This window comes from Geospiza fortis, unplaced genomic scaffold (assembly GCF_000277835.1).
Source record: "Geospiza fortis unplaced genomic scaffold, GeoFor_1.0 scaffold41, whole genome shotgun sequence".
In the NCBI taxonomy this organism is placed as follows: Eukaryota; Metazoa; Chordata; class Aves; order Passeriformes; family Thraupidae; genus Geospiza; species Geospiza fortis.
Window position 1 is genome coordinate 8,522,732 of NW_005054299.1, and position 14,764 is coordinate 8,537,495.

General features: G+C 37.2%; 1 protein-coding gene across 2 annotated transcripts in view; it reads right to left on the bottom strand.

Moving 5' to 3' along the window:
- SRBD1 (S1 RNA binding domain 1) overlaps positions 1 to 14,764 on the bottom strand; it is a 126,651-nt gene that overhangs the window by 44,607 nt on the left and 67,280 nt on the right. For both annotated transcript variants that reach the window (XM_005416194.2, XM_031060726.1), the window contains exon 18: positions 6,430 to 6,512. In XM_005416194.2, the coding sequence (XP_005416251.1) occupies positions 6,430 to 6,512 (83 nt within the window). The remainder of the gene's footprint in view (positions 1 to 6,429; positions 6,513 to 14,764) is intronic.

Consider the following 14,764-nt stretch of genomic DNA (forward strand, 5'->3'; position numbering starts at 1 on the left):
TCACACAAAATAAAGCACTGCTCACCTACTAAGACGTCCCATTTTCTTAATCAAAAAAATGTAACTTGTGAATCCACACAAACTTGTTTTAGTAAGCCTAATACAGCAAGCTCAAGTTTGAGGCTGTTTTGACAATCCCACCTCAGAGGTTTAAAAAAAGACACTCTTGCTCATCATGTCATCATATTCTCACACCATACATGAGTGATTCTTCTATGCTACCCAAGTAACACACCTAACTACTCATATACTCTATGGGTCAATCAAGAAAACCCCCCAAAATAAAGAAAGAAGTGGAATAAACTCCTTAAATATTCAGTGAAAAACACACTCTCCTGAAAAACAATCAGCTCCAGTACTTTGCTTCATGCTATTAAACAGAAGTGTACTACATGAAGAAGATATACCCAAACTCAGATACCAAGAAGGATACAAAGTCTCATATTTCACCATTTAAAACTGTGTACCTCTTCTAAGGAAAAAAGAAGATAAAGGTTTTCTCAAACCAAACACTGATTCTTTCTGATGACCAGTGTTTGGATTCTGACAACTCCTTTGCAATCACTAGTAGTAGTTACCTCACAGGTTTTTTTTTTTGTTAGAAGCTTTCTACTTAAACACAGATTTTCAAGTTTTCATTACTAGAGAAACAATACAAGATTTGCAAAGAAAGCTACTGAGTTCTGTTTGCTGGGGTTTTGTGAGTAGACACAAACAAATACATGCAGTGCAACGGACAAGCCAGATTCTGTTGCAGTAAAGACAACAGAAATAATGCAGAGTTTTTCAGCCCACAGCTGAATCGGGCTGAACCAACTACACCTGGTCATACTCCTGCACTTAGAGGTATCCCTGAGGTCCCCCCTTTTGATCCCTGTATTTATAAAATGTTGCTATAGTTCAGCTCTCAGATATCTCCATTGCATCAAATGTACAGTCAGACTGTCTCCAGCAAATAATATGCATGATGGGAATTCACCAGAAAAATAAAATTTTAAGTAGTACTACTGTCAAAAGGGAGGTTAATAATGTCCCTCGCAACAGGAGGGTTAATAGCCCTCCTGTTGTAGAGGGATCACCTGCAAGTCTCAGCAGTGATGCTGCCATCCACAGACATCTTTTGAGGGAGGAAGACAACTAAAGAATGCAACAAACAAGAAGGGCTACGTGCAATTTCAGCCACATGCAGGAGGGGCCACTAACATCTCTCCACCACTGTCTATCAGTTGCCCCTCACTGGCCCTGAGACAGGGAAGGAAGGACCCAGGCAAGGATGGCCTTCAATAGCAGACAGCATTCTACACAGAATTCTAGGAGAAAGAAAAAAGTTCCTTCCTTTCCAGATGAGACACAACATTCAGTGAGATACAAGCCACTTTAAAATCCACAGCCAGGTAGTTAATCGTGAGATATCTGGTCTAACTAAAGAGAAAGTGTATCTGATTGAAAGCATTCTCTAAATTTGCACTGTCATTTACCAAAACATACTCATCATCTTTGGGGGAAAAACTCAAGCCTAGAACTAAAATCAAATTGCAACTGAAACAATAAAACTTCCTGTAGGTAATAATCAAATGCAAAGGAAGATGGATAGGAGTGACAAAAAGGACACGTCCAGATTCAGTTACAATCAGACACACTGATTAGGCTTTATGAAACGCTCTTTGATCAGGACCTTCCGGCATTATATAATAATAACATTATATAATAATTATATAAAAAACAAAACAAGAATTAGCTCAATTTTTTTTTCTTGAGGAAATGCTACTGAAGAATATTGTTTACAAATTTCATTTATTTGATGCAAAATGTTCCAGGTACATCTGTAATCAAGTATTCTTCCACTTCAGAGGTCACAGAACTACATATATTATCCCTTAGATCCTTTGAGGATGCTAATTTTCCAAACATGTTCAACAGTGAAGATGTTACCACATCCAAAAATAGATTATGAACAGATTTTTGGACTCCCGAAATTATAAAGACCAAATAGGATGCTGCTTTTTCAAGATCAGTCATAGTGCACATTTTTTAATATTACACAGATCTTGTCAAAAATTCTAATCCTACAACACAGATCACATATTTTGTTCATTGGTTACAGATGAGTTTGACCTCCATCTATCTCTTTCTCTCAAGGTTACTGGTTTTTTTAGGATCCAGGGATTTTGTACATCAAATGAACATCAAAAGACCAACCAAACTTAACATATTCCTTAGCTCTATTTATAATTTCTCTGCCTTTTAACACAGATTCAGGTTTTCACATTTTAGAAGTATATTAATTTAATTCCCCTCTTTACTATGATGAAAATTTAGCTTAGTGCTGCTTTACTCACCTCTGAAAAGTTGGGGTTTTATTTGAGAGCAAAGTTTTTTGTCTTCTTATTCATTTTCTTTGCTCTGAAATTCAATTCCCTAACCACAATCTTCATGAAGCAGCTTTGTTCTCAGCTCTTTTCTATATCTTCCAAGATCATTGCAACTGCAATGGTAATTCATTGCCAAAATTCAGTGTACAGCATAATAAAGTCTTGAGCCACTAACTGCTTCTCCCAAAATAGAAATTTAGCTTTGAACTGGCATGGGGAGGTGACAAGGCAAATATATTCTGTATCAGGCAGAATCTGGGCATCATCTTCATGTTCAACTACAGAAGAAATCATACTAATATGGCCTGAAGGTGATAAATTAATTTTGGCTAGGTTCCTGTCTGGGAGGAAAGAACAATTTTCCTAATGAGATAAAGATGAAGGAAGACAAGGACCTTTAGGCAATCGGAATTTAGTCTGAGAGAGGCTCTAATAAATCAGGTTGTGCTTCTCTTTGTTTAAGGAAATACCTGTTAGGAGATCTGGGGCCTGTTTATTTTTCTCTGACAAACCTGATTTTCTTGGCAGTGCACAAACCCAGAATCATAAATTGAAATGAGAATAAAAGCAGGTGGCCAAGTTCAAGTTTCAATTCTTTTTTTCATCTAAAATAAGTAAACAAATCCCAGCTGATGGGACTCTACACAGATCTCCTGCTACTTGGAAACTTGCAATTCCACATCCAAAGTATCCACACCCAAATGAGCAGATTTGCTTGGAAAAGTTGCATTAGAAAAACAAGAGAACACCAATATTCTCACAAATGTGCACACTAAATACCAGGAGACCAGATGGGAGGGATCCAAAATCCCATGGAACAGCAATTGGAGAAGATGCAGCCCCTTCAATGAGTTCTCTTTGTGTGGCACACACTCCACAGACTTTGGCCAAGCTCATATTGTTAGCAGTGGATTTAGCACATGAGCACTTCCCTTTTCTGTAGCACCGCTATCACTGCTGACAGCAGCAGAGCACCTCCTGCCCAAAGGGGTCACTCAGCTGAACACTCACTGCTCCTGTACCACAGTCTCATTCCAAAAGCTACAGCCTTCATCAGGCAGGTTCTGCTTCACCAGCCTCTCACTTCAACCTCTAAGAAAAACCAAATTATTGTCTCTGCCACTGCCTTTCAAGCAGAGTAGTTTGGGACCTCTGGCTATCCTAAACTGACAGAGTCCCTGTCCCAAGTCAGTGAGGCTGCTGTGAAGGCAGCTGCCCCAGCTCCACTTCCCCACAAACTGTGCACTGCTGCCCCTCTGTTACACCAACTCAGGACATCACGTAGCCATTACAAACACCACAAAAAGATTGGGGTGCTTGGGCAGGAGTACCAGAAAAGGCAGGAGCATCCCCTCAGGGAGTTTACTCTTTGATCAACACACAGAGAGTGTGCAACCATCCCTGGAGAAACCATCATGTTGCTTGTGCTATACGGCTTCCACAGTCATGGGCAGCAGCACAGTCTCAGCCTGCCTCTGCCTAATTGCTGACAGACTAATCACTATCCCTCTTTCAGGACAGAAATGCCAAAACCTGTATTTGTCAGATTTTAGATATCAATTTCAGGGTGTTTAAGAAAGGAAAGGTCATATTTAAATGCTAGGTTTAAAGTTACAATAGGCTAAGAAAGCAACCACCTCTGTGAAAAGACTGCTGTATTTCTTATCTAGACTGTGCACTGCATATTCCACCACAGAAATTAATAAAAAGCTGCAGCCAGCCTTTAGATTATAAATTAAAATGTAATAAAACCTTTCAAATTGCCTTGGATATTATAAAATTCTGTACCTGAAATACTCTTTATCTGAGGGATTCTATCGGCCATTACTCTGGGACTTCCTGTACAACAAAACAGCTTTTCCCATGCCTGTCCCCTGAGACACCAGCAAGTGGCTGTCTCTCTAAAAGACAAGACAGAAAAGTTTAATTCCTCTTCTCCTCCCATTCCTTCCCTGTGCCACAAGAAAGCTGTCATGCTCAGAGGGCAGCAAAACTTCTGACTTTGTTTTCAAGAGTGCAAATTTGCTTTCAGCAACATCAGTAAGATCCAGCACTTGAGAAATTTGTGTATCTTTGAACAAGCACACTATAACATCTGTGGTGATTCTTATGAATTCCAACAGGATGTGTATCTACCTCAGAGGTTTATTCAAACCACGACAAAAATTAAAAATGCATATAGCTGGGAATGACCAGTTTTTGAGCTCTACCTCTATCCTAGGCTTCTAGGATTTATTTTGCTGAAACTTTTTATCTAACCAATTTGGACAATAACAAATAACACACTTGGGCACAACAAACCTGTAGTGGATCAAGAAGCTTCTCTGGAAGGGCCAGGAACACAGTTCTTACCTTGCTCTCAATGAATGAAAAGTAAATTACACCAGCTTTAGTCCCTGAGACTGCAGTGAGCTGCCACAATATTGTTCCCTGCAACACTCACCTCATAGTATAATGATCCCAAAACCATATGATCAGCACCAATTCCATGTCTTTTTGCTTTAGATGGATGCTTGTACAATGTCCACATAGGCCACAGGAGATGGCATGCATTTAAATCAGTACCTTCTAAACACAGCAATGCAAGCTACTAATACTTAAGAATTCACAGTATACTGCAAATAGTGAAATATTCCATCTTGGAACTGTTGTTTAAAAAAAAAAATCAATCAACTTGTCTAAATGCTGACACAGCATTTCAAGGTTATTTTTTTAATACTTCTTTCCTTAAAACAAGGATGAACAAAAATCTGCATCACTTCCCATTATTTTTGTTTCAACATATCACTGCTACTGTTATAAATTAAAGCCCTAGGTCCCCACAAGTAGGGGAACCAACTACGCTTCGGACTGAATCTCATCTTTTTGCCAGAACACCACACCCATATTTATAGCTACCACTACTAAAGCACATTTTTACTGAAATCTGGATACACATGTTAAAGAAATCTACAGTGTTTCAGCCCTTCAATACAATTTCCCTCAAAGAGTATGGTATAATTGATACCAAAAGATTATTTAAGTTAGGTTTACCAGGAAGTTTGCAGTTAGCAAGCAACATGAGTAAGTTCTATCATCTGTGGTGGGACTTCAAAAAGCAGTTCTGAATTCTACTTTAACCAACTAAAATGCTGACCTCAGTTCTGAAAAACAAAACAGGGCATACATTTGTTGGAAGATTTTTTTTAACATCTTCTCTTTGTCACAACACCTTTAGCAATGGCAGCAAGGGATTCCAGGCTGCTGATTGCATTCTATCCCATTAATGCTCAGGAGCTGACTTGAAAGAACAGATCCAGACAGTTCTATGCTTTCTGTTCTGAATTCTGCTGTAGTCTTTCAAATTTACTCCCATTCTATAGTTTAAAAAATACAATGAAAAGCATATGCCATATTTTCTGGGGTTTTTTTGTTGTTGTTGTTTCTTCATTTGGTGGGATTTGAGCACATGCATAAATGTTTTCCTGAATCTATGCCAATATGCTCTAAAATGACAATATCTTATGTACCACTTCTTAACATAATGCTCTGTGTAAAGAAACTTGGAAAGTAAAAGTTTATTCTCAGAAATAACCTACAAAAATGTATAAAAATCACAATTGTCAAACATTTTCCAATTCAGCTTTACTGAATGAAAAGCTTCAAAACAAACCCTTTTATTACAAAATTCTAAAAAGGAATGCACCTAATAGTACAAATTAATGGCTTCTAAATGGAGGATCAATATCTCATTGTATTTTACACAAAGAGCTAAAACCCCATTGCTGTAACAATACAGAAAAAGAGAAAGGTATACAGATCAGGTTACCTGTCTGATTTGATGTTTTTAATAGACTATAGATCTGGCTACAGCCATTTCAGAGTCTCAATCATAATCATTAAAAGTAGAGATTAAAAAAAGGCAGTTTATGACTTCTAAGCATTTACTACCATTCCATCAAAACTGAAAACGTCTTCTAAAGGAGACATAACCAGCTGACAATTACAAAGCAGCATTTTGGTGTTGCTCTATATCATGACAGATTACTTAGATTAAATGATACAGGTATTATCTTACCTGATACATTCCAACTCCTATGTGTTTGGGCTCGATTTTCACTAGCTCAGCTAATGGGTCTTGGACGCGTCTAGCTATGGAAACTGAAAAACAGAATTAGAAAATAGCTATCACTTTTCTCTGAAAAACCTGAATCATGTAATTGCTTTTGCTAAGGTGTTTTGGGTCTTTTTACATCTTCTATGCATTTAAATTTTTTTTAACCTGGAAATAGTCAATACTATAGCAGAATCCTTTTTCATTGCTAGACAAGGACATGACATGTACATTAATCAAACTTTTTATTTGAGTAATTCCAGCAAAGACCTAGGGACATTTTAAACTGCAGTCATGACATTTAAAAAGTTTTTCTGAGCCACAGAGTGAATAAATAAAACTGTGTACAGTCTATTTTTCCAAAATAGACTGTGTACAGTCTATTTTGTATCCACACTAATGCCCATGTAACATTTAACATTAAACTCTGTAAGAACCTTTAACCTGAAATCACAGATATGAAGAAACAAATAAACACTTTAAAAAAATAACAGTAACTGCTCACAGACTTACTTACTGAATACTTAGAGTATTTCCTCAGGTATGTATCAGATATTTATATATTTATCTAATTCAACCATAAAATTCAGTGCTCACTTAAAAAATGAATTTTACTAAACTAATCTGCACACCAAAACACATCAATTTGCAATCTGCCACCCTTATAACCCCATTAAGAAAAACAAAAGCAATTTCCAACATTTCTGATGCCATTAAGAGCATACAGGAAGAACCTTTGGTCTTCTAAATCCAAATGTTGAATCAAGATTGCATTTTTGAAGGCAGTATTTATTGAGAAACCAATTGCTTACCAAAACCTCAGAAGAAAAAACATACTTCCAAACATCAATTCATAAACTTGGTCTGATTCTGCAGATAGTGGGTTGTATTCAGTATTCCCAACTGTGCTTCTTCCCACATATATAAAACTAGAGGAGTTCTATCTACCAGTATTACATCTATAAACTTTTTTTCCTCCTGACTTAAGACGAAACAGGTTAGCTGGCTCTTAATGTTCATTCTACTTAGTGAAGTAAACACTAACAAAAAACAAAAGTGTTTAGAGGGATTCCAAAAATCTTTCTAAATAAGGACTGAAGGTCCTAAAGAAAAGCAAATAAATAAGTAAAACCCTCAACTCCAAGAATCCCACAAAAAGCAAAACCCAAAAGGAAAACAAAAAACCAAACCAAAAACATGCCAACTCAATAAAAATTAAAAACAAAACAAGCACCTCCAAAAATAAAAAAACAAACATAACAATGCCCGACCTTGTTGCCAAGGCTGTTTTTTCTACCACATGCACTTCTGCAAGAATAAGAAAAGTGAGACCAAAGAAAGCTGAGGGCATTTAAAAGCTATGTCCACAATCAACCCCACAGCACACCACTTATTTCAAGAGTGTTTTGCATTTAAATACATTTTAATGTAAATTTTAAGCAAATCAGGAGAGGGTTAGAGGAAGAACAAACAGGAGTCAGGAGGAAAAATGTAAATTTATATATATATATAGTGCTTTGGTCAACAACACACATAATGTTAAACAGGAATACTTGAAGTACATCTGGGGTTCACCAGCTGATTTCACACATACACACATGTGTATGAAAACATGAACATGGTTATAATTATCATATATATAACCTATAAGCCCCTTTACTGCATCACAGCAGTAATGTATTCACTCACAGAGGTGTTTAGGTTCGACACACCTCTGGAGAACACTGGCTGCCTTCTCTAACGCCCCTGCTGAAACAGGGTTTGGTACAGCAGGTTGTCCCAGATCATGTCCAGCTGGGTGGAGACTTCACAACCTACCTGGTCAATCCATTCCAGTGCTGGGCCACCCTAACAATAGATAAATGTTTTCTTGTGTCCATATTGAATTTGCTGTGTTCCAATCTGTGCCCATTGCCTCTTGTCTTAACAGTGGGCTCTACTGAGAAGGGTCTGCTGCTCTCCTTCATTCCCTCTCATCAGGTACTTAAAACTCTTTTCAAGGTCTCCCTGAGCCTCCTCTAGGCAGAGCATTTCCAGGGTTTTTTTTGTTTTTCCTTGTATGAAAGGTGCCCCAGTTCTTAACCATCCTTGCAGCTTAATTTAATTAGCAACCATCACTACCGCAGGGTGTTAAAGGCTTCACAGCATTTCAGAAAAGGACTTGACTAAACATTTGTACTTGAAGCCAAAACAGTAGCCAGAGATATGCAGGCTCCTCAAACCACAACTGCGAAGTTTATCAATTAAATGCTGCACTAGAGACTTCACTTTTAAAGATTTGCACTGTTAAATGCACAGTTAACATGAAGTTCACTGCTCGGTCATGCAGGAGTTTTCATATCCTTTAATATCCATTTTAACATGCTGACAAAGGCAGTTTGCTAGCTAGGCTCAGAAAGCACTGTGCTGGTGACATCTGATATGCCTGCTTCTCTGATAGAGAACTTCTGAATTCAAAGACAATCACGTATGCCTTCTTGTCAAAAAAAACCCCCACAAAGTTAATCAGTGTAAGTACACCAGTTATAACTTACACCAGTACAGCTCACTGCCAAAATGCTTTCCTATAACAATAATTCATATTAATTACTTTGAAATACTAGTCACCCACCACCTGACAGACAAAAGTGAAACAAAACACCAATGAAAGTAGTATTGATCCAAACCAGGAAACACTTACATCAATGTATTTCTTCTGAATGCACTGAGGCTTATGCATAGAGACTATATTTGTCCTTCAGCAACCATCATTAAACTCAGCTTCTTTAATACCCATACCGTGTTTTAGAGAATTTTTTTTTTAGTTCTACCTAATGGCAAAACTATTTCAAAAGTTACATCTTAGATAAGGTGAGAGCAAATACCTCACACTGTCCACATCTCCTTCCATTATATCTTTTAAAAACAGACAACTATATGGATAGGTTGATACAAGAATTTTCCAAGCATAGCTTTCTCCTGGGAACCTTCAATTAAAAAGTAAAATTTAGACTCTTTTTGTCATATTAGCTTGGTTGACAATGCTGTCATATTCCTAGGAGACTTTGCTAGGAGTGGAGGCGTAGGACCTGATCCAGCAAAGCACTTCAGCACAGATGCATGTCAGAATTCCCACCGGAACAAGCACAACTATTCACACGCCTAAAGTTACAGAGACATTTAAGTGCTTTCCTGGCCTCATAGTTACAATATTGAAGCAGGAAGATCAACTAACAATCAGTTCCACAATTAAAGATGCAGCTCCTATGGTCAATACCAGCAGGACAGCTGACCTGCCTAACTCCCACTAAAGCCACAATTTTTACTCCAGAACTTTCCCAATTAATAAATAAAAGAGAGCACAATGAGGCAAAATGAAAGAGTTGTCCACATTCTCTCTAGGCAGAAATTCAGTCAAGATTAACATCTACTGCCTCTTGTACAGGCAAATCCATTTATTTTTTGCTGGAGTAGTTGCACACTGCGATAGAAGGATCTTTTCTGGGGGCAATGAGGCTCCACTCCAGCCGTGTGATCCAAGTGGCTGGACTCTCACAAAACAGGTACAGTACTACTGAAATCATGAGAAGTGTCAGGTCTACTACAATGGAGCAGAGACAGTAAAACCTGATGGTCTGGCATTTTCTTTAAAATATCAAGACTGTAAAATTTGTTTTTCATTTTCAACTATCTTACACTGGGTACATTTTAGAAACCATGCATTCTTAGAAGACTAACAATGAAACAGGCAATGCATTCTTACTTCTGTAGATATTAAGGTATTCTTCACTTTTGCTCAAGCAAAAAAGATTACATGATATTATGACATGCAGGGCAAAAGGAGAAAATGAGATTTCTCAAAAGCTATGAGCATGGTCACACACGAGAAGTTTGAGAGATGCTTTTATTAAAATATGCTAGTCTAAGTAAAATGTGAAAAAACTCCTAATCAATATTAAACAGGGTATTAAAATCAGGATGACATGACTCTATTAGAAAATCACCACAAGACTTGCACACCCCATAAATGCAAAGCCTGGAGTTGTGGATGAAAATATTATTGCAAAACTTGGAAAGGCAGTAACATACTGTGATGCCTTTCAATAAACTTATACAAAATTTTAACACTTGACAGAACAGAATGGTCTAGGTGGTCCTCTGACATCCATGTAAATGTATTTCACATCAAAGTGCAATGGGAAATAAAGACAATTACAACAAGCATACTTACTGTAATCCTGTCTTGTCATTAGATAGGACATATTCTGCAATTTTAATAAAAAAGCAGTTTAACTGCTTGGAAGTCTCAATTCACTCCTCACTTTGGTTATTTGACAAGACAAACCCAGCAGACAGTGGTGTGTCAGTGATGAAGATGCCATTGTGGTGAAAAAAACACATGCATAAGAGTTGCTTGCACAGGTCATGCCAATCTCTTTATCTGACCTTCATAGAAAGTGAGGAATTGCATTAAAATGTTTTGTTTCCTAATGGCTAATAAGCAGATATGCCCTCATGAACTAACAAACATGCACTAATTATGTGGCTACTCCTGTCTTAAAGATCAAATCCCTAATTTCAAATGGACAAATTTAAAATTAAGACTATCTTCTTCAAACTTATGTCACATAACTTTGTTTCTCTAGTAATTTCTACAGGAAGCAATAACATTTTTCACTCAAATCACAGCAGAGTTTTCACTCAGGAACACTGATAATAGTTTTCAGACTAAAGACAGAAAAAAACTTGCCACACTCAACAGTGAAGGGCCAAACCAACACAGCAGCCTTACTATTTCTCTGCATCATATCTATACAAGGGCCATGGGAGCTGCCAGCCCTAAAAAGCTAGAATTAGTGCTAACTTCTTTGGATACCCGTCTCCCTTCAGTAACAGAACAGGTCTGAAGCAATCATTAAGACCCAAATCAGACATGCAGACTATTTAGGGTGCAAGGGCAGCTGGAAATCTTGTCAACTAGATGAAATTTATTATGGTTTCAAGAATTGTGCCCACTTTAGGGGCAAGCTGCCAAATTCTGTATTTAGACAACTACATATTGAAACATTCTCTTTTTGCATTGCTTTATGTAAGAGCCATACCATAAAGCAAGAGCTTTAAGGCTTTAAGGCTCTTTCTAGATAAGAAAAGCATGAAAATGAAGAATGCTTATGAGTAGAAGAACAAAAAAGTTTTAATTTCTTTCAGTTACAGTGGCATTCAAATGTTGCTTAACACCGTAAGCAGAAAAACATTTTTGGCCAAAAGTCCAGGATGATGGCATTCCTCCTTTTAAGCACATCTTCACATAAGGATAAAAATATGTCTGAGTCAATAACTGTGACAGCTTAGCTACCCCACATGAGTGGGAGCATTTGTTTTGGGCTTTGAAAAGATGTGAAGGCAGTAGATAGTTTTATAAATTATTCACAAATAAATATATGGCAACCGCAAGCTATTAAGCTATGATGAGTTCAACTTCAATTTTGTCATAAATGAGAACATTCTGTATCTTTATTATGAAACCTCAGTATTTCACTCTTGCTGAGACAGGCTACTATAACATCCAAGTAACTCATCCACCCTCCTATTTTAAATAACCTTCACAACTCAAAAGTCTGGGTTGAAACTTCAATGTCAATGAAATAAAAAAATATCTTTAGGTAATCAGGGACTCACAAATGCATAAGTAATTACTGTCAATATATCATACCAGAGTAGATATGGAAACATTACAACTTTTAAAATCCTTTTATAAAGCCTATTATTGTGCTCAAGATCAATTACTCTCCATAAGTATCTGCAATAATGTTAACTCAGTGATCGATTGTTCAGGTTTCCTGAGTCCTGGAAGCCTTCTATCCTGTTGACCTGAATTTCACCCTCCTTGCAAAGGATACAGTGAAACGTACAGTAGTCTTTTCATTAAGCATTCTTTCTCAGTAGGTCAGGATTTGTGACACAGTTTTGAATCCTCATATATCTTCTTGGTGGGTTTAAAGTATGCAATTTATTTTAAGCAACTGTTCAACAGCTGCATTTCATCCAAAGCTCTTCTGTAGCAAGTGAGCAGGTTTTTGTTTTAAAAAGGTTACATTTTAGTTTACTTTTAACTCCATAAAACTGATAATCTGTTATTTGCCTAAGATTAATGAAATAATGAAGGACCATATTCTACCTATTTATTACCAAGAAAAAAATCTTTAAAAGAGATGAGTTGAAAACAACAAGAAAGTTATAAATATGTTTAAAGAGAAAAACTTTGACAAGTGAGTATTACAATGCAGCTTTTTAAAGTCAATATTTTTTCTTAGAAACACTCTCAAAACACTTTTCTCAAGCATTAGCAATTTCTTTATCACAGAATAGTATCAATTTTATCTAAGATGAGACGGGGACATATAAGCATTTAACAGAAGCCTCATATGATTTTTCTGTCACAGAAATGAGTCTCAGAAGATGATAAAAACTCCAAAAAAACTTTTCCCCATCTGTTCAGTTTAAAAGGTAGGTATCATCAATATCCTTTTCATATTCACACTGCTGATACTAACTGCATCACACTGCCATTGGTTCCTGTTACTGCTAAAAGTAAAAAATTACTTGAAGTTCTAATCTTACAAGAGCTAGTCATCTGTATCTTAGAAGAATTAGTCATTGGTATCAACAGCAAATATTAACCTTTTGTAAGTGACCAGAATGTTATTTCTTATGCCTGTAGTACAAGAAGCAGCTTTGGCAAATAACACATTAAATCCCAGTATTAAAAGGAAACCCAAACTCCTTGAATTGAAGAGCATCCTGGTACTGGTCATTCCTCCAGCTCCACACTTCAAGGAAGCAACAAAGCCTTCAAAAGGGAATACACAGACAACACATGCACAGAGTTACACCAGAAGGGGGCAAGTGAATGGCTCTCATAGCTCTTCTATGCTAAGGGAAAGCATCTTGACCAGAGCATGTAAAACTTGCAGGCAGCAGGAGATCATGCTTCAGCCCACTCCTGAGCTCTACAGCTCCAGAGGAAATTCGCTGCCAGTAAGCAGGATGTTAATGATTATACACCACATCTCCCACATACTCTAAGGTTTACACAGGTTAGAAAACATTTGATTCTTCTCTAGAACAACAAGAACACTACGAGACTACAAACATCTCTAACATCTGTGTAAAGACCCATTCAGGATTGTGCTACTGGTTTGGGGCAATTCAAGGCTATTTTTCTATTTTTCAATATGCTGGTGCAGGCATATGTTTATGCCCACCTGGGAGAGGTTTAGTAATTTCCAGACTATCTGCAGCTAGAGACTGGGTTTTCATTTCCAGTAGAACCCACAGATTCCCTATAATTTCTGTTTGAATTGTAGAGCCTAGCCCATGCCTTGAGATGAGCTTCTGCTCAATAGTAGGAACTGGGTCCTATGGAGAGGCAAATAACAAGATCCTCTTGTTCCTATTACTGATTACTTATATTACTATTATCAATTAAGCATTAATTATTGCTATTACTGTTATTTTAGTTTATTAATATTACTATCATTAACACATTCTATCTTTAACATCTTACTGCTGTTCACCACCCTTCTCGCTTCTAACCACTGCATGTTCATCACCACAGTGTGGTTCTCTGTTCTCCATCCTTTCAAAAGTATAATTAAACTCATTTTAAATGCTATAGAACACAACAGATGAGAGATGAAATAGGATTTCATTTCACACTGCTCTAATTGCACACCACCCAATCTAACATTGGGCTGACAAAATGTTTTGATGCATGAGAATTCAGTGCTTACTTTCCCTTCTGAAAGCCTGTAGAACTTTCACCAGTTCTCCCTAACTAGCTGCAGAAGAAAGCTCCCACTTAGACAGCAGTGTGAACGTTTTAACCGTAGGACTCAATAAAACAATAAAGTTTTTGAAAAATGACCTTCTCTCCTGAGTAGCCAAAGGGGAGCAGTGCTCTTTTAAGAAGATGAAGAAATTAGCTCAAGTAGACATCCAGGCACTATGTCCCACACATCTAATCATCAAATTGTTTTACTTTCCTTAAGATAAAGTCAAAAGAAATTACATTTTTTCCAATCTTTACCTTCTACTTGCTGGCTAGTATGACAGCTCTGAACTCTGTGTCTCTAACAGGACCTCAGGGAATGAAACCCTGTAGCATAACAGTCTAAAAGTCCTAACAAGCCCTCAAAGCCTACAAGGCTTTCTTTTGCAAGGAAAAGTGCAAGTGGTGTGCTGAACTTTGAATGTACAATAATGCAATGTGTTCTGCCCTGTGGAGAGGAGACAAGCAGATGGGATTTGACAATGCTAA